Genomic DNA, 21,015 nt, shown 5'->3' on the forward strand with positions numbered 1-21,015 from the left:
CTGGCTTATATTAACGCACGGCACATTGGCTGATATTGCCAGACCGTCTGAGATTTTAACACCGGCTAGTTAATAGTGGCAATGACAGACAGAATAGAATCGCTCTCACGGTCGATCACACCTATGTAGATAACATGTTTTACCATCTTGTTCGGCATATATATATAGTTAGTTCTAATGTTCTATAGGCAAGACAAACTAATAAAACAATGTGTGCTCATTTGTTTCTCCGTTCATCCCCTCATTAATTAAAAATAACTGTAATAATCGACAGGCAGCTTAACCTGGATTAACGTTTGAACTGCACCAAATATCACCTTTTTTGGATGTATGCTGTTCTTTGTTCACGAGGAACTTGCAAGTTACAATATCACAGAACAATTTTGAGCTCAAGAACAAAAATCAGAACACGTGTATCGTCAAACCTCTGAAGAACCAAGCCAGGACTCAACTGTGTTTAGCTACGCCGGATTATTTGACCAGAAATACTGTCCATTAAAGTGAATACGCAAGCCACGCCACAACACTTCACAGAGTAACTTGCTAAAACTGAACGACAGAGAAAATAAAACTGTCTCTGGAGAATAAACAGGGCTGCTGTATTTCTCATATTATATACCCATTATATCGGAGAAAAGAATAAAAATAAGTAACTATACAGCTCCCATTTATGTACACTACCTAACTGCCTAGTTAGAGTTTGATCAAAAAATTTGAAAAGAAGAAGAATTGGGAGTTCAGAAAAGATGGAAAAGGGTGCCCCCAAACCATAAAACGCGAGCCCTAATGCAATCCAAGTACAAGGTTACCCTGATGAGCTCAGTATTGGATGTTTGGTCTGCTAGGCTGACAAGCCACATTGTGAATTTGTGACCATGTCCCGCTTTTCAAGAAAGATCTGCACCAAGAGAAAAAACGTGTGCTGTGGCCTTTGCATTCTCATACCTATTCCAGAAGTGTAAAATTTCAGTGACAAGCACTAAATAGTAAATCAGCAATAGGTACTGTGTCGCCAAACTGATAATTTAATGAAGAGACCACTCAAAGGAAACTCTATAAGCTATTACAGCAACTCTAACTGCCAGATTTTGAGCTTTATAACATTCTGTAATAGTTTCAATTGGTCGAGATCCCCGTTTTAAGCCCTCTTATATTTTCTTCAAATATAGAAATTTCCCTCTCAGAATTGTTTTTAAAAACGATAGAAAGTCTTACCCAAACTGAAGATAATCATTATGTAAAAAAAAAAAAAAAAAAATCATAATTAGGGTTTGTTACGCACATCAACAACTTGGAAAGATCTGCTGATGCATGATTTTAGTTGTGAAGATTCGGAAAGAGGTGAAGACCCACGGTCACCATCAGTGTCAAGTTTATTTTCCTACAAAAAGAATAATTCCGATGAATGAGTCTGTACAAATTAAGAAAAAAAGAAACTAACAATTTGCACTGAACTACTGGAAACATTTGTTGTCATTATTAATGTTGTTTTTGTTAATCTGCCTTTTTTGTTCCCAAGTGAAAATCGGATAAGAATTATTCAATGCTAAGAAACTAAATACCTCTAATCAGGGAGAAGCTAAAGAAAAACAGCATTAAGTTGAACCACTAAAAAGTTGAATAGTCATTACACCACTAAATTAGTAAATTACTAGCCAATTGCCACAATCTCGATCCCTTCTCCAAAGCATGCTTTACAAAACAATCTTTTCAAACTTGTAAGATGTAGTCTAAGATATCAAATCAAAGAATAGTATTCCCATTATGTTTCAAAGACTTTGCGTTCATTTCTTTCCAATATGGATTACGCATGTTCAGTAGTGACTTTGCCTTCATTTCTTTCCAGAAGGTACATATTTCAGGCATTGAATCAACTGGGTATTGTCAAAACAAGCTAATGGGATCATGGAAATTTCACCTATAACATAGAAAGAAGGAAAGTAAAGGGATTCAAAACAAAAGGAGAAAGACACTCACTACCCCATCAGCAGATCCATTCTCTTGAACATCTTCAAAAAGAGATGAGAAATAAGCTGGATTATAAATAGAGCCTCCTAAAATCTCGTCAGAGTGAGAATTCTGTCTAGCTGCGGCAGAAGTTGAGGGAGTCAAAAAACTACTTCGTAAATCATAATCGGCTTCCCGTGTATTGTCTACACATGAAACCCCCATTCTGTAAATCTGAATCCATATTACTGAAGACGCCATCCTCACAAAGAACCCAATTATTTGCATTGAGAGAGTGAGCCTTAGAGAAAAGATAATAAAGGGACCATACTTCTCAGACGAAATATTCCTGTGGAAACACGTAAAAAATAAAAAGGGAGAAGAAGAAGAATTAACAAGTAGAACATCTTACTTACAAATGGAAAGATTTTTAAAAATGTAAACAAATCTATCAAGTGAACATCATCTTAAAATCTTTTATCACTGCTTTTATAACTGAAGATGCAATGATGTAATTCACTAAAGAAATGATCTACAACAACATCTATCAATCCAATGATGTAATTCACTTTTATCCACTTCCAACCAAAATTGATAATAAAAGACTAAAGATGCAAGCCTCAACAATTATTCCTGATTTCTATTAGCTATTGGAACCCATATTCTTCATGCACAAGATGCAGATAGCCTATTCTGTCTAAAGTGCAACGTGGTAAAAACCACACACCTTAACAGACAGATGTGCACAGAATTAATAAATATATACACAGACATTTTTAACACATGAAAAATATGAGCAACAATCCAAAAGTGACATTAGGAAGTCGGCCATTCAAGTAAGAGTTCCGGAGTTGCTCCAAAATAAGACTCTGGAAGTGGTAAAGTATGTGATGATTGTTCCTACTACTCCAATGAAGGGAAAGTACAAAACACTGACCATATTCAAGCTACACAATAAAAAACCTCATTTCACACGTAGCATACTCCTACTTTTGCCAACCAAGATATCTGAGTTTCCAGCAGCACGCTATTACTATAGCACTAAAAATGTCACTCAACATAACTAATTAGTGTCCCAACCGTAGACACAACTAGATACAATATTGAAAGACTACTTATTTTATTAATGGGGTAACCGCAAATACGCCAAGAGGCACAATAAGCAAGTCTATCCTTTCATTCAATACCAGGCAATTACTGTTCCATGCCTTTTACAAGCAAAGTTCTTCAGTTACCAAAGTAGCACTTTAATCCCTTAATTTCAATGCTTGCTTCAAGTATAAATGTATGTGTACATCTCAAAGTTCAATGCTTGCTTCAAGTATAAATGTATGTGTACATCTCAAAGTCCTTAATTGTAGCAAGCTTAGTATGGACATGTACATCCCCATGGTTATTGTTACTCGTTTACCCTGGATACCAAGTATTCAAATAAGCTAACCTATAGATAATGTAAGTTGAACTCCTGACGCTGCAAATACAAGACGGGGTTTTTTTTTTATCAGAAAAATGTATGGGCAAGCCTGTTTTTAAAGCGATGGTTCATCACCCAAAGGTTTTACCAACTGAGCTAGTTGCCACTTACTACAAGATGGATTCTATATAGGGAAAGTGTAAAGTTGATGTTCATAGACTCTAATATAAGCACAACATCTTATGAAATATGGCACTGTCAATATAACTAGTCCTTGCAAAGATTTGTAACTAACCATATCTCAGGGAAAAAAGGATGAACCAGAAAACATCAAGAAGAATTCCAGAAAAGAGAAGAACAGCATAAGTACGCCCAAGGCTCTGACTACTGCTTTCAATAGCGACAAGTGCGAATAAAGCAATGACCAAATTAATCAACAAAACACCATTATACAATGCTCCAAGGGATCCAATCAATGCACAACCGATCTAGAACAATTCAATCAGAGTTTTATAGTTAGTGTGGAAAAATGAAAAAAGATAAAGAAGTGTTTTTTATGCTTACTTGAATGTAAATGAGAATGATTGCAATGAATTGAAGCTGGTCGTAATCACGAAAACAGGATCGAATTCTAGTTCGTAGTGAGGATGAACAGCAGAGCATCATTCATATATCTTAATCCAGATTATAAATCATTATTATCATTCAGAGATTTGAGATTGAAGAAAAAAAAGAAGCAGAAGAAGAATGTTTTTTCTGTTTCTTGAAATGAAAATATTTCGAGTAGACGTTATTTTGTGTTTCGAGGAACCGTGAAATATCGGAAAATCCCAAGATTACTAGATCTAATATATGTTAAATCCGGCTTATGTTAATCAACTAAATGTTTGGGGCATAATAACTCTGGGTCTCATTTCCCAAAAGATTTATCATAGTAATCTTGCCATGTTTGGTTTCTGCTTGATGCAGCTTTGTTTGTCTAATAGCCAATTCTGATTTTTTTGTTTTCCAGGACTAATACCTCACACTCACAGGCAAAACTTATGCAAGTTCTCTGGCATTGTGTCATGTACCATCCACCATTGCTTGTGGGCAATGGAAAACTTAAAAGGAAATCTAGGTTTGTTGTTGGTTTCAGGCATGACAAATTGAAATCCTTTGATATTAGAGAGAAAAATCTCCCCTAGAGATCTCTACGTACTTTTAGTATATAGATAGTAGAAAGTAGATTTGTTTTTACCTTTCTGTTAATTATTTGTGAATCCATGGAAAACAGTCATATACTCATATGTGCTAAATAAGTTCTATTGTATGTCTATTCGTGTTGAGACTAATACAGGAACATGTCCAGACTCACAATCTTGTCAGATACTAATTATGAAAATAGTATAGCAGGATCCAAAGGTCTGTAATACTAATAACTAATCTTTACGTTTCATAATGGAGAATACTATGAACACTCGTTCAATCATCAGAAACCTTAACCTTTTATTGAGAACTCTTATCAACCTTATTACAATAGTAAGTCGAACCATAGAACAAAATCCAAATATCCCCATATTTATTTAGATTTCACATATATAAATATCATATGTCTGCAGATATATATATTAACGCAAATATCAGTGATATTTCAATAATATTTGTGATATTTTACGATATTTTACGATATTTTGTGATATTTTATGTATATAACAATTTTATTTAATATTTACCATTATATTGCGTAAATATAAATAATATATCATGATATATAAAAAATATCCACAATATCCTTTTGTTGATATTTTGAATATATCTTATATTTGCAAGTGGAACAATTACAATATCCCCAAAGGAGTATATCCACAATCAAATTGAATATCGAAAATAACTATTATCGAACAACTGAAAAAAAAAAGGAGACCCGTATAATGGAAAATGGAAAGGGAAAAAAGAATAAAATAACAATCATACAACTAAGCGAACAACATCGGCAACTTGATAGATCGGGATGTTATATGTTTTTTTTTCTGCGCTCTCCATACAGATGTGGCTATTGATATGAGTCACTGGTCACAATTTGGTGAACAAATTAAACGTTGCGCTTGAGACTCTATTTCACTTAAGGCCAATTCTTGGGAACCATGAACCATAGTATAGTTGGAGTCGGAGCTGCAAGCACAAGAATCATGATTCAACTCATATTTCTTTTGGTGAAGCTTAGTCCATATTCGTTTCTCTACGTCTTCTAAAATCCATATGATGTAACAATGGAAATCAAGAGAAGCACATACAAGGTACAAAGATCCCTAACCACCATTAACTTTAAGCTCAACCTCAAACTCATTAAGCTAAACCCCGAAGTCGTATCAACATTGCCAAGGTTTGGAATTTCAATTTCTTCAAACTTCTCACTTGCAATGTCTACTGAGAGGATCATATGTCTTTCGAGACTTTTAAGATACGAAATCCAATATACTTTTCTGTTATATACCACAGGTTTAAATCCAGCCGGACAACGCTCTGGCAGTCTCAACTCCCTCCAACATGCTTTTTCGTTGCATGTACCACCTAAAGTGAACACTAATAGCTCATGATAATGAAGACCTGAGTAAAATGTATGACCCTTAGTAGGAACATTCTCCTCCTCATCATCATCATCATTTATCATCATCATCATCGAATGTCTCAATGAGATATTTCCCTACTTTATCCATATAGTACTCAAACAATGATACAATGTATCTCACTTCGTCTTCTTCATCCTCATCATCATCATCATCAGAATAATCATAATCATCTTCATCCTCTTCCTCCTCCTCATCATCATCAGAATAATCGTCATCATCTTCATCGTAATAATCATCATAATCTTCATCATCATACTTTTCACGCCAAACCAAAATCTTATATTGGTGTTTAGTTTCGTCAAAGACTAGTAGAAAATAATTTAAAAAATCATCATTCTCGTTTGGGGGAGAAGGTATCTTGGTAGAAAAGCGAATGACCGGGTTGACAACATAGTAAGAGTGATTACCACCAAGGTCATGTTTCGTGTCACTAGCATGAACAAGAACCAAACCATCACAACAGCTTACTGGTTTCAAGAAATTCTCATCCACCATGTCCTTTAATTTCATGTCAAATCTCTCTCCAGTAATAAGGTTGTAAAAGTAGAATACTGATGTAGTCTTGTCATACTTGGTGAATCCACGCGGAAGAGACTTCCATCGATGGAAGCGGAGATTTGGAAACCATAGTTCAGAAATTGTTCTCTTCCAATGCTTAGACACACACCTAAAATTATAAAGACTGTAGGCCGGTAGGCGGGTGAGTATCTCTCGAAAGATGATATCATCTGGTAAACTCTTTTCTTCCACTGGTTCTTCATTAGTAGAATTTTTTTTAGAACAAGAAGTAAGTGCCCGACTTAATATTTTGTTGAAGATGAACATGTTTTGACACCAAAGTAGGGAAAAAAAAACTTTTCTATGCGATCACACTCTTTTCTCTCTATTTACTATGAGTCTAAGCACATGTATTTTATATATATAAAGATGACACGAGAGTTTGACTTGGATTCGTCCAATATTATTATTTCCATTTATAAAACCGAGTTTGGTACGAACTTGGTTTCAATGTAACTTGAAAGATGTCGATGCCCTTGCGAAGGAACTTGATGTTTGACCAGTTCGAGTTCCATCACCTTCAACCTTGTTGTCTGATTGTTTTGTAATTCTCCAGAAACAAGATGAAGAAGAAGCTGCGTCAAGTCAGAAGTCGATGCTGGAGGGGAGGAAGGCTTCAAAGATAATTCTTACAAGTTTATATTCATGTGTTTAACATTGGACGTGGTGTGTTGTTTCTAATGAACTTACGGACTGTTGTGGGAGCAGGAAAGCCCAAAGCCAAAATTGCTAAAAAGGTAATCCTTCTGTTGATACAATAGTATATACTTTGTAAAGTTATTCATGAATTTGAAATATGTTCATTTCTGTCTGGTCTTAATCACAGGAAAAGATTGTTTTGGTTGATGAACATCTGGCAGCATATCATATTGATTCTTCTTCAAATCAGCCGCCAGGCATTTTCATCTTTAAAGTGTGATATTTCTCAACGCTTAGAAATGAATTTAAGAAGTTAAAACATATTAGGTGAGATGAAATAAAATTAAAAAGATTGGAAAAAATAAAATAAAAATTAGGCCAACCTCATTCACATGGGATTAAGGTAAGTATGATGATGACGGGGATTTCTTTTGTTAGGCAATTACAATAAAATCATTAGATAAATTTGGATGACACTTTTATAATCAAGAAAGAATTTACTTTATGTGGGCTGTTCAGGGTGAGCTGATTTATGTCCGTGGTTTATATATGCCTTGTGATTTACCAATCAGAAGTAACTAAACAATTAATGAAATGCTCATCTTATGTAGAGTGATTTTTTGCTCCCAGCGTTGGTTCCTCCAAGCGCTCCAAGGGATTTATCAGCCATACACGTTTCATTTTTTCCATCCAAAAAAAGATGTTACAGCTGTATAAAATCTTCAAAATTTTGGATTTTACTTGTTTGTCCCTCATAATTAAAAAGGAAATAAAAAGGAAAAATATAAAGAAAAAAGGAAAGTGGAATAAACCAACGTGTGTTCCTTCTTATACGGCAGTATCTTCAACTTCTTACCGCTAAATGAGAATTCGTCTAATCCAAGAAGCTGCACCTTTTTATGAGCAGAAGTGTCATTGTGGTGTTATCCAATTTCCATATAACTTTCAGATGCCTCTAGAATTCAACACTTTCTTACACTCCCCGAACACAACAAATGCAAAAGAACGAAGTTCCAAATAAACGAAGCTCCAAATAACTTTCCAAAAAGTTTTGTTCATTACTTCATTGTTGCAGAAAGCCAGAAAGCACTATGACAACCTTTTTTTGTCACAATGAGTCAATGAGATGATGGGGAAAAAATGTGCAAGACATCCTTGAAGTCTTTCAACTTCCAAGTAAGGGTAATGTTTGCTATGTAGAGGGAAAATGGAATGATGTGTTAGAGGTCATAAATACACAAAACTCAATGGTGATGAGTGGTTCTTTGATGTGCATTTGTACACTTGCTTTTGTTTTAGGTTTTACCTTTCTCCTAGAGGACAGTACAATGAGACATGCACCGAAATAAGGCATCATCCGAATTGGCAATAGCCTCAACTATCTAGGCACACCTCTCAATCTTAATGGACTCCATTATTTTTGTAGCCTCTTATTTGGAAGTTCTTTACCACCTTTTGACCTGTAAAGCGCGATGAAGCTACTCGAAACCAGTTCTAATGTCTCAGTGACTGTTAAATTAAAGTTCTTTTATTCTTTTCAGGTTTGATACTTTTTCTTGGTAAAATCAGGTTTGATACTTAGTAACCTGTATATACAATGAGAATATAAAGTTTTAGGTAGCACACACAACACACAATCACAGTTTCACTTCTATTAAGATTGACAAGTACACATTACGAATAACATAACCTTTCCAAACAGTTCACCCACTATGAATTTTGTTATGAGCGGTCTGTTTTTCTGAATTAACTTGTGGAACTCTCATTCAGTCGCTCTTCTTTTTCAACTGAATCAACACTGCAGGCAGTGGATCATAAATCTCTCTGAAGCTGATAAACCTACCACTTCATTTCCTCAAAATCAGTATTTGATTTTTTGGAGGATGAAGAAAAATCCTCTCCCACCCCAATGTGCCAACTGCCTTAACCAAACAGAGTGTTGTGAGTGACGATAGTGTAGGAATTATTTCACAACTACGGTACAACTTACAGTAGCATCTACAAGCGCAGGTATCATCTTGAAATATATATACACAAATACAATCCTACATAGGGCATACAGACAAGTATCTAAATATCTCTTTAAGTCATCAAATAATAATTTAGACTCAGATGTCGCCCAATGAGGATGGAAATTAAGTAAAGCTGGTTAACATTGCAGAAGTAGAAAGCAGTTGACACACTTCATTAGTTCATTCTAACATGTAGATTCAGGTATCCCAAGTGTTAAGACAAACATCGATTAAAAACTATTAGGTTCACCAAAAATAATACTTGTTTTCTCCATCGTGTTTTGCGGTAAGAAGTTGAAGATACTGCCGTATAAGAAGGAACACACGTTGGTTTATTCCACTTTCCTTTTTTCTTTATATTTTTCCTTTTTATTTCCTTTTTAATTATGAGGGACAAACAAGTAAAATCCAAAATTTTGAAGATTTTATACAGCTGTAACATCTTTTTGGATGGAAAAAATGAAAATGGCTGATAAATCCCTTGAGCGCTTGGAGGAACCAACGCAACGTAAGAAGTTGAAGATACTGCCGTATAAGAAGGAACACACGTTGGTTTATTCCACTTTCCTTTTTTCTTTATATTTTTCCTTTTTATTTCCTTTTTAATTATGAGGGACAAACAAGTAAAATCCAAAATTTTGAAGATTTTATACAGCTGTAACATCTTTTTTTGGATGGAAAAAATGAAACGTGTATGGCTGATAAATCCCTTGGAGCGCTTGGAGGAACCAACGCTGGGAGCAAAAAATCACTCGGTTTATTCCACTTTCCTTTTTTCTTTATATTTTTCCTTTTTATTTCCTTTTTAATTATGAGGGACAAACAAGTAAAATCCAAAATTTTGAAGATTTTATACAGCTGTAACATCTTTTTTTGGATGGAAAAAATGAAACGTGTATGGCTGATAAATCCCTTGGAGCGCTTGGAGGAACCAACGCTGGGAGCAAAAAATCACTCTCTTATGTATCCTGTTAGGCCGCTTTTGGTGGAGCTGTTGGGAACTTGCAGAGAGTTCGTGCATTTCCTCTGGTTTGTAGCCATGTTTTTGAATTTACTAGTGGTGATCAAATGTAGCTGTTTTGGCAGTTTATCGTTTTATTTAATATCAGTTATACATCGGTTTATTGGATTTCTATTGGCTATATTTGCTGCAGATTCGTTTGAGGGATTATGGGGTGCTAGATTTTGATGCAAGTGATGCTCGTAGGCAGCCTCCTCTAGATACAACTTGGCAGCAGGTTGTCGAATTTAAAAATAATTTTATCAATTTTCGCTATCAGTCTCATTTCTAAGAAACATCTAGAGTTGCATTTTTGTTTGTAACCTTAACCAGTGTGGTTTTTTCAAATGGAAATTATCCTCGACAAACACTTGAGCTGTTCTGAAATAGTACTTTTATATGAATCACATATGGATGAGTAAAGTCACTGGTCTCTTCCACAAGGCTTCCAGAATTCCATAAAGGGCTAACAGAGTACACAAACCACCAATCGGATGTATTTACTGTTGGTATGACTGATAGAGACATCTTTCTGGAGAATCACCTTATCACTGTTTGTGCATCTTCTTTTCCTGTTGTATTTTCAAACTCAGGATCGAAGTATATTTCTAAATACCAGATAACCCGAGTACTCAACAGAGTTACTTCTGAAGATTTTATTGGAGTTTGAATACATAGCAGAAATGTGCCACAGATTTTTCTTAACAATTAATCACCCTTCTATCACTTTGTTACTTTTTTGTTAATTCTCTATCCGGGCTTGATTAAAAGCATGCTACTAAACTAACTCATTCAACTTATTTACAGATTTATTTTTGCTTGAGAACTGGCTATTACGACGAAGCAAGGTATGTTGTTCTGTCATCTTGTGTTTCACAACAATTTGCTCCTCAGGTACTGTTAGTTTATTACTTTTACCTGAATGCCCTTGAATTTGTATATTGAGTGGTACTCTCTTTTGCAGCTTTCTGAGTGGATTACATCTGGAGGTATGGTGTCGGCAGAGACTCCAGCTACTGCTTCAGAAGAGTGTGAAAAGATGTTAAGGATGGGTGATCGAGTGGGTTGATCTGGGTATGACAAGAAAAAGTTGCTACTTTATACTATAATATCTGGTTATCGTAGACAGATTGATCAACTACTTGGGGATATAGCAACACTTTTCAATACCATAGAGGATTTCCTGTGGTTCAAATTGGCACCGGTACCGAGACAGTCAAGGTGGAGAATCCTTTGTCCTGGATGAGGGCATGGTACCATATACTTTAGACGACCTGCAGGTTTACTTACGTAAGTTTGAGCTTTCATATTACACAAAAAATGGCAAGGACCCTTTGGTGTACCCATGTCTTGGAGTCTTGCTGCTGAGCATCCAATTGCTGCCAGCAATCCTGTTCTTATCGAAGGAAACCAGAGATGAAGGATTTGATATTGATTCCGTCCACATTTCAATCGTCCTAGCAGACTATGGAGTACTTATGGAAGGTGCCGGGTCTGCCCCAAGTTAGGAGTGATGGATGCTTTTGCGGAAGTTGCAGGCTTAATTCGGCAGTATGGTGCGGCATACTTACGCTCCGCTAATCTGGCAATGGCATTGGAATGTTGTGCACAGGCCGCTGCTGCCATGGGTGGTGGTCAGTTATCATGGACCAGACAAGCCAACAGTCATTAGCAATGGCGGAAATCATTGATGCTTAAACACCTCCTACTGAGTTGTTGTTACGAGATGGCGGTGTTTGTCATAGTCAGCACATGGAGCTTGTGTTTGGAAAGCAAGATGCTTTTCTTCGAGCCAACTTCCTGCTAGACCTCTTTAAGCAAAAGGCATCTAGCATAACAACTATGAGAATTTTTCCACGATTTGTTTGAAAAGTTATCTTCTCACAACCTAGAGCCCTTGCTACTCCCACAACCTGCAATCGCTAGCTTTCGTTCAAATAAATGGTTATTGTTCAATTGTTATGGTTTTCATGTGGTTATATTGCTTTTAGTCATCTATTCTCTTCGGTTTATTATTATAAGCTGAACTTCTGTTCTTATATGCTATTCTTTTTCAGTCTGTAGAACTTCACAAGAGAACTGGTGCATTTTCAATGGCATTAATGGAAGTGCCAAGACCCCAATAACCAAAGAGGACGTGGGTAAATTTTACAGTGGGGATTGTTATATTGTCCTCTATACGTACCACCAAGTGATAGAAAGGAAGATTACTACCTGTCGATTTTGGTAAGGAAGGATAGTATCCAGGTATGTCAAGATTTGAGTGAAATGATTGAGATTATTGATAATGAGGACAAGACCATCTCTTTATGGCAGGTCTTCTCATATTTAGTCTTAGTATAGAGGACATACTCTTTTAATGTTGAACAAAATAATAACTCTTGTAATAAATCTAATTTAGATATAACGTCTTTAATTGGAAGCTTTGAACTATCTCTAGACATGCACATGCCTTTTGAACTTATATATATTAGACGCTGAAGCTTCCATTTATTTTTGGCCGATTGGCAGTCAAGAATTATGGTAGCCTTATTCCGAACTATAAAAGATGGCAAAACCCGTCTTTGTTGAAGTATCATCCCACTAATAAAAGGGTGGAACATATCATGGTCCTGGTCATTGTGAAATCTCATTTTATAAACATGTGGAGTAAGAAGGTGCCCAGTGGCCTACTGGCCAAGCCTTGGGAGGTTGGGCCTATAGTTTTGGGTTCAATTCCCACCTTCACCGGAGAAAAGGGGATGAAATGGGATTAGGGAATAAGAGATCCAACTATCCAAAAAGAACTTATTGCAAACTTTCAATTGTTAGTGTATTTTACTATTTTGTGAACAAGGGAACTTGGTGTTGGGGAAGGGGTCAGATTTACTTCAATGTCAGAGTAACTACATGGTATAAATATACACTACAGTTTGCTTTGTAGCTTAAACTAAATGTAACAAAAAGAGGGAAGTGGAGGCACCTGTGTCTGTAGCTTAAACTAAATGTAACAAAAAGAGGGAAGTGGAGGCACCTGTGGTAATTAAGCATTGGGAAGAGGGTGTCAAAAGCTAACTGCCGTATTAAGGTCTTCAAAAGCTAACTGCTGTATTTGCAGTCAAATGCCATAAACTATTAGCTGAAAAGGCATACTTTTTGAACAGTGACTAGCTGTTACTTCCTGATTAGTTTATCTTGGTTCCTCTTTTCCAATTTTTAAATGTATTTATTAAAACTTTGAAAAACGCTATGACATTAACTCTTCGTGGCTTAGTGTAGCTCACGGACAAAATGGATATAGGGGGCGGTCCCACTCCTAAGATTAGAAAAGTTCCACTACCACATAACTAATTGTTTATAAAAATTTTCAAACTATAGTAAGAATATAGTTAACAAAAAAAAAATAGTCAACAAAAAAAAAATAGTATGAAAAAAAGACTAATAAAAAACATTCCAATAAACCAACGTATTTTTTTTACTTTTCTTTTTGCCCTTACAAAATTATCATTTATAATTTATTTTTAGTCTAAAACCATTAAAGAGAGACAAATATGTCTTTCGAATGTTTGATGAGTTAATAAGACTAAAACAAATTGCCAAATGCCCAAAGCCCAACTAGTCAGTTTCTATGATTCTAATCACCCATAACAAACCCGTACTTTCTTTCACTCTCAAGCGACAGACCTCAACCCAAAAAAAACAAAAAAACAAAAAACAAATTCAGAAAGGACTTGCGGCGCAGCTTATTGCACGCTTGTCCTAATTATTTGTAAAACTCATTATCATTATCAATAAAATTTTCACTTAAAAAAACAAAAACAAAAACAAAAACAAAAAATGTAATTTTTTTATATTCAATGTTAATCTTTTATAGTTTTCTCCACACGATAATAGAGTTATATAGACTTATAATATTATAGGAAGTTAACAATTTATTGAATTGTTGTAGACTTGTGGACTAGATTATGTAGATATATATAGACATAATAGTATCAATTAATGGCTTAAGTGCTTAAGTGGTTAACTTCATCAGTCCATATTAAATTTTTAGTAGTCAACACATTCTAGTTTTGTGAATTGAAATAAATATATAATTTTGTTTATCTTTATTGTTTATACCTTCTAACAAAAATAAAATAAAATAAAATTGCATAATTTTTTTTTGGGAGTGGGAGGGTGGGTGGGTAGGGTGGGGAGTGAACCTTAGTCAAGTCGATTCTAATGGTAATAATAATGGTTTCTTTGTTGGTGCTTATCCAACTCTTGCTTTCCACATTCATCTTCCTAAGGCCATGTCACGAAAACACAATACCGGATATCTCGTACGGGGACGAAATTATAGAGTTAGTCTCCGTAAGATAAAACAAAAAGTTGCTCGTCTATTGAGAGTTGAGACGATGTTATTGTCATGGCACGAAAAAGAAACAGTACTGGATATGTTATAGCTGTTCGAGTCGTAAAGATAGGTTCCCGTAAAAGAAAGAGGCAAGCAGATCAAAAGGCTCGTCGCCTGAGGCGACACACTGTTCTACAACGAACACCACGCAGCAGTTGGTTTAATCGACCACGAAGAGGAATTGTCATTTCTGCCGTGTTATTGGTTTTTTTGTTCGTGTTGTTTTGTTTTTTGATGGTAATCTTTAATTTGATTCTTCTATTTTAATGTTTATTGTTTTTTATTTCATGAAATAAAAAACGATGGTAGTCTATGAAGGTTTTTTTTTTTTTTTTTTTTTTCATGAATGGTTGAAATAAGGTGAAATCATGTTCTTGATCTTTAGTATATGTAGTCGATCTCTATGTTTGGGAATATATTATATATTATAACAAAATTAGTAGTTGTATTTTCTTCATTAGTAGAAAAAAAATTATAACAAGAAGTAAGTGCCCGACTTAATATTTTGTTGGAGATCAACATGTTAGACTTACGTGGTTATTGACTACAGAATACACGAGGGATAAAAAAAATCCGTTTGATCTATCTCTCTTAAAAATCGGTTTAGTACGTAGTTGTATTTGTATCCACGTATTGTATTTATAAGATGACACCACCGAATTCGGTACCAACTTGAATTCTTACAAGTTTATATTCATGTGTTTAACATTAGACGTGGTGTGTTGTTTCTAATGAACTTACGGACTGTTGTGGGAGCAGGAAAGCCCAAAGCCAAAATTGCTAAAAAGGTAATCCTTCTGTTGATACAATAATATATACTTTGCAATGTTATTCATGAATTTGAAATATGTTAATTTCTGTCTCGTCTTAATCACAGGAAAAGATTGTTAGCAAATCATATTGATTCTTCTTCAAATCAGCCGCCAGGTATTTTCATCTTTAAATTGTGATATTTCTCAATTTAACCGATTCCGATTTTTTTGTTTTTCAGGACTAATACCTCACGCTCACAGGTAAAACTTATGCAAGTTCTCTGGCATTGTGTCATGTACCATCCACCATCACTTGTGGGCAATGGGAAACTTAAAAAGAAATCTACGTTTGTTGTTGGTTTCATGACAAAATGAAATCCTTGAGCCATCTAGGTGAGAGAAAAATCTCCCCTAGAGATCTCTATGTACTTTAGCATATAGATAGTAGAAAGTAGATTTGTTTTTACCTTTATGATATTGAACTAAAGTGGACTTCAAGGAAGTATTCTTTATGAACGACAAACCATTTTCTTTAAGTTGAATTAATTTACATTATGCAACCTTAGTATTTTCTTGCTAAACCATAAATGGTCAAGTTTACACATCGGAGTCTTGATTTGACACTAGATCGAGTCCTGATTAAGTCCTTTTCTCTTAGGGGTATTCCAGAAGAGCAATCTTATGGGATGCCCATGAGGCGATGATCTCTCAATTTTACCGTGAGAAATTGAGAATGTTGAGAAGCTCCAGCTGTTGTGAATAGAGACCTCTAATAGTGATTTTTTCTTTTCGTAGGTGGCATTTTAATATGAGATATAACATTTTCTAATAGCTTATAATGCCACGTGGGATTTCTTTGGAGAGTTTGAGTATATTCAACTTCATATATATTTTACCAACTAAAAAAATGCTAAAAAAATAGGTGATTTGTAACTTAATTGATTTTAGGCGAAGTTATGAAGATCCAAATAGTTTTTGTTTAAAAGTCCCTCAAGCTAGAGTTTAAGAGAGTATCTCAATTCGATCCCTCTGTGGATAACTGCGTGAGTGGCTGCTCATAGAGAGAATTTGTAAAGCCTTTTTCAGCACGCAAGATATCTAATAAAGCCCGCGGAGTATGCCTGGCCCAAAATCTAGTTTCTCTCTAAAAGACAATGTTTCATATGCTCCTTCAATCAATCTCATGAAAGAATAGCTCCATGGTACCGTTAGAAAGAAGAGGTTTTGTGAAATACATTGATGATGCCTATTAATCTACACGTCCATGTCCCTTGACACAAACAAGAGATTTATCAACCTGGATGTGGCTTGGCCGCTTCAAATCACTGCTTGCTTTGAGCAACCATGTCCATTTGATTGGTACAGGTAGAAAGTTCATATGACACTCATCTCTTTATACCATTCTTTATACCATTTTGCTAAAGTGAAAGTTGCATAAACATCTAGCTATAATGCAAAATACAAAGGAAGCCGTTGGATCTTGCAAAAGGGGGAGGGGGACGCTTATACATTTGTAATAACCTCTTTTTATTTAATTATTTAGTAATACCTCCCGTACTATTCGAAACTACCTCCTTCCTATTTCACCTCCTAGGATTAGGATTTTTAAGTCCCATGGTTTTTTTTAAAATTCGCACTATTTACTTATTTAGTGCCATTTTTTGCAAAACCTTACAAGAACTTACACAGGTGACAGGTCGCCATACTAGTCAGAAAAGGAAAGAAAAGTCCGGAAACATCTCTGTAACGGTATAATGGTGGTAGGTAAGAAGTCCTACATCACGTAAGTGTCACTAACTCTAGACGAAGGAAATTGAATAGAAAAAGCAAAAGAAGCCAAGACAAAAGAGAAAAGAGAAAAGAGAAAACACCATAATGAGTAATTATTAGTAGTGCATGACATAGACACTATATTCACCGGACTTGATATCAAGAGAATGAGTCCTGGCCTGAACGTATTCCCTAGCAAACCGGAAAAGTACACTTAAGGAAATTGAATAGGAAAACCAAAAGAAGCCAAGAGAAAAAAGAAAACACCAGAGTCAGTAATTAGTAGTGCATGACATAGACACTATACTCAACACAGGCATCACCGGAGTTGATATCCAAAGAATGAGTCCTGGCCTGAACATATCCCCTAGCAAATCGGAAAAGCCCACTGCCTCCAACAATAGGCATCTCCCTCACTTTGGAAAAGACTGTATTCCTTCCCAATATGCTTATTGTACTACCATTATACTTCCCTTCCATAATTGCAAAGTTCATTGCCATCAGGAAGCCCACTTCAGTTTGAGAAGCAAAAGCGTAAAATCCTTGCGAACGCCCAACAAGCTTGGAATTCAATTCTGGACCCATGGTTAGCGCGTTATCCATCATTGTTACAGATCCAAATCCACCATTTAAGTTGTTGTTAGGTGGATTTACAACGATAACAGCAGTTGGTTTAGGACCTCCTAAAACATCATGCCAGTAGACTTTAAAATGAGTTAGCTTCTCTTTCTTTAGCCCATGTTTTGTTGGGCTTAGACGTTGGCCGAACACGTCTTGTTTTCCGTCGATGGCGAGGATGAGACACTGGGAAATGAAGATGGAGAAAATTGTGAAGGAAAAAGCTGATTTCAAAAGAGTTTTGGCCATGGAGATGGATGTGAGGAGATAGAGATTTTGGTCTGTGGCCTTGGAGTGAATGGTGCTGATAGTCAGTGTCACATTGGGTTGGATCCAACCATGTGTCTTTCATTTATAATGTGCAATATAGATGTGAATCAGTGAATGTGACTTACGTAGTCTTCATAAAAAAAAACATTTGCATAGTCTTTACCCCTTGGAATGAACCTTGAATCAGGCATCTAGAAAAGTCAGGCGTACTTGTAGGGCCGTAGGGGCCATGCGTGGAACCTGTGAAAAATAAGGAGTTGATAGTTGCGACTAAAAAAGCAAAAAACACTTACTCTGGTAGGGACTAAAGGAAGCCATCTTCTACATTGTTTTTTTCTTTTTCAATTATTCTTTCTAAAATAAAGGCAACTGCTGATGAGTTGATGATGGCAGCATACTTTGAAGAAGTTATTATCCAGTGGACGGAGATTCTGGGCCGGCTCAACCCTATAGCAAAATATGCGTCTGCTTATGCCCCGACAGCCAGGGACCCCAATATAATTTGGTTTACCATTATTTGTCAGCACACTACTGCTTTTCAGCCCCTCTTACATTAGTTTTAAACAGACCCTACGTTTCCCTCGCCTCTTCTCCAACAAAAAAATCCTCGCATCTATTGGGCATTAGAATTTGCAGTTGGTACAAGTATTTGGCACTTGAATGAGAATTTGCGAGTGAACATTAGAATTCTGGGCCTGTGCCTTCTCAACAAAACACCATTATACAATGTTCCCAGGGATCCAATCAATGCACAACCGATCTACAACAATTCAATCAAAGTTAGTTAGTGTGGAAAAATGAATAAAGAAAAAGAAATGTTTTTTATGCTTACTTGAATGTAAATGAGAATGATTGCAAAGAATTGAAGCTGGTCATAATCACGAAAACAGGATCGAATTCTAGTTCGTAGTGAGGATGAACAGCAGAGCATCATTCATATATCTTAATCCAGTTTTTTTTTCGGCAAATCCCAATTAACTTGGTCAACTGAGTTGACTGTTTGCTGGTGAGTCAGTGCCCGGAATTGCCCAGGCCAATTCTTTAAGTACCTGCACAGTTCAACGTTCTTCTGTTGATTTGTTGTAGCTGTCTGTTGTTTTGGACAAATTGGGTGTAGATCTATGTAATCAATCACGGTCTAATATATGTTAAATCCGGCTTATGTTCATCAACTAAATTTTTGGGGCATAACTCTGGGTCTCATTTCCCAAGAGATTTATCAGTCATCTTGCCTTGTTTGGTTTCTGCTTGATGCAGCCTTGTTTAATTTGTCTAATAACCAATTCTGATTTTTTTGTTTTTCAGGACTAATACCTCACGCTCACAGGCAAAACTTCTGCAAGTTCTGGCATTGTGTCATGTACCATCCACCATAGCTTGTGGGCAATGGGAAACTTAAAAGGAAATCTATGTTTGTTGTTGGTTTTCTTATTCGATTTGGCTTAATAGAAATCAATTGGAAATTTAGAAAGAGATACATAGAATAGTTTACTACATATATTGAGTTTTGAGTTAGAGTATCTTTACGAGAGACACTATCCTAACATCAAACACCAAATTTTCAATAATTTGGTGATTTTTCATTTTTAGGAGAAACACCTTTTGATAAAAACACCAAAGCAAATACCAAATTAGCCAAAATTTGATGTTTGTTTTGGTGTTGTATCAAATCTCCCGCGCGGTTTTGGAAACGCGCGGTGTTTCGAACATTGCATGGGCTTTGGCTAGAGTGTGGGTTTCAATGACGCGGTTTTGCGAAAACCGCGCAGTGTTTACACGGGGTTAAAAGATGAAAGCACGGGGTGTGCGACACACCGCGCGGTTTCTGGAAAACCGCATGGGCTTGGGCTTTTGTGATGGGCGTTTATGGCGCAGTTTTGCAAAAGCAACGTGGACTATATGGCGGTTATCCAAAACTGCGGCATTTGATCTTAACTTTTTGATATTGCTCTTGAAGTTGGTTGGTGTAAGTTCAGGGATGTCCATCTTGCCCAAAACCCGAACAAAAAACTTGCACCAAACCCTGTTCGAACCCGAAAAAACCCGAACCCAAATCGAAATACATAGAGTAGGGTTTGGTCACACTCTCTAAACCCGAACCAACCCAAGCCCGACCCGATAATTTAGCCCAAAACCCATTAAAAGGGCTAAAAACCCCAAAACCGAACCCGGACCAAAACAAATCCGATTTCAATTGCATACTACTAAATTTATATAAAAGAATGAGTTAGATAAATATTTGGATTATGATCTCATTCATGTTTACAATGATGAGTTATTTAATATATTGGATTATGGAAAAATTTATGTTGAGATTTCCAATTTTTTCAGTAATTGCACGTGATCATATATCTATAGTTCCTTTCGAGTCCATTTATTATTAAAACATATGAAAGAATTATGTCCAAGTATAGGTAAAAATTACTTTCAAGTTCATTAGAAGTTTTATTTTATTTGAATGATTGGTGGATAGCCGAAGAAGGAATAAAATGTAAAATATATTTTCAAATGAGATTTCTTATTGTCTTCTTTCTTCATTTATATTGGGTTTTATCTTATTTGAAACCTGAACGTGAGCCCGATGGGTATCCGAAATATAGGGTTAGAGTATGGTTTGGTCACACTTCTCAACAAAATACTCGACTCCGAACCCGACTTGCTAAAACCGGTTCGATTCGAATAACCCGATACCCGTTCAAAACCCGAAAAGTCGGGTTCGAGCCGGTCGGTATCCGTTTGGACATTCCTATATAAGTTTGGTTTGGTTAAAAATTTGGTGTTTTTTTTAGTATCACTCCTAAAAATGCTCTTAGAGAGTCACGTGATATGACAAATTGAAATCATTTGATATTAGAGAGCCACATAAGAAAAAGAAAAATCTCCCCATCTCTATGTACCTTAGTACATAGATAGTAGAAAGTAGATTTGTTTTTACCTTTCTGTTAATTATTTGTGAATCATTTTCTTAATTGGGTGATTTTTTAGCTTTTGGTGAGATATTGAACTAAAGTGGACTTCAAGGAAGTATTATTTATGAACGACAGAATT

General features: G+C 35.8%; 1 protein-coding gene, 1 long non-coding RNA gene and 2 pseudogenes across 9 annotated transcripts; 2 read left to right on the plus strand and 2 right to left on the minus strand.

Moving 5' to 3' along the window:
• Nucleotides 1-578: 578 nt before the first annotated feature.
• On the minus strand, nucleotides 579-4,146 carry LOC147485065 (uncharacterized; annotated as a pseudogene). Its single transcript, XR_015201246.1, has 5 exons — nucleotides 3,926-4,146; nucleotides 3,657-3,849; nucleotides 1,981-2,296; nucleotides 1,283-1,381; nucleotides 579-945 (listed from the first exon to the last, which is right to left on the minus strand). The product of XR_015201246.1 is annotated as an uncharacterized LOC147485065 (transcript).
• A 2,775-nt stretch (nucleotides 4,147-6,921) lies between these two features.
• On the plus strand, nucleotides 6,922-13,088 carry LOC147485066 (nuclear pore complex protein NUP93A-like). Of its 5 annotated transcripts, none has more exons than XR_015202864.1 (7): nucleotides 6,922-7,268; nucleotides 7,358-7,444; nucleotides 10,158-10,211; nucleotides 10,337-10,420; nucleotides 10,990-11,076; nucleotides 11,147-12,126; nucleotides 12,240-13,088. XR_015202864.1 is itself a non-coding variant. In XM_086574700.1 (7 exons), exons 1-6 carry the CDS (start codon nucleotides 7,212-7,214, stop codon nucleotides 11,249-11,251), a joined length of 474 nt encoding a protein of 157 aa, XP_086430826.1. In that variant the 5' UTR covers nucleotides 6,922-7,211; the 3' UTR covers nucleotides 11,252-11,256; nucleotides 12,240-13,088. The 5 variants fall into 5 exon arrangements, 2 of the variants coding, with proteins under 2 accessions (XP_086430826.1, XP_086430827.1); XR_015202865.1 differs by having other exon boundaries at nucleotides 10,990-11,030; XM_086574700.1 differs by having other exon boundaries at nucleotides 11,147-11,256.
• Nucleotides 13,089-14,393: 1,305 nt separating this feature from the next.
• LOC147485067 (uncharacterized) lies at nucleotides 14,394-15,852 on the plus strand. 2 transcript variants are annotated; one of them, XR_015203047.1, is made up of 3 exons: nucleotides 14,394-15,345; nucleotides 15,435-15,484; nucleotides 15,549-15,852. It is a non-coding gene; the product is annotated as an uncharacterized LOC147485067 (long non-coding RNA). The 2 variants fall into 2 exon arrangements; XR_015203046.1 differs by having other exon boundaries at nucleotides 15,571-15,852.
• Nucleotides 15,853-17,167: 1,315 nt separating this feature from the next.
• On the minus strand, nucleotides 17,168-18,036 carry LOC147485068 (dirigent protein 22 pseudogene; annotated as a pseudogene). The gene has a single exon (XR_015201247.1). The product of XR_015201247.1 is annotated as a dirigent protein 22 pseudogene (transcript).
• Between the last annotated feature and the right edge of the window lie 2,979 nt (nucleotides 18,037-21,015).

The sequence above is a fragment of the Coptis chinensis genome, chromosome 7 (assembly GCF_015680905.1).
Source record: "Coptis chinensis isolate HL-2020 chromosome 7, ASM1568090v1, whole genome shotgun sequence".
Taxonomy (NCBI): domain Eukaryota; kingdom Viridiplantae; phylum Streptophyta; class Magnoliopsida; order Ranunculales; family Ranunculaceae; genus Coptis; species Coptis chinensis.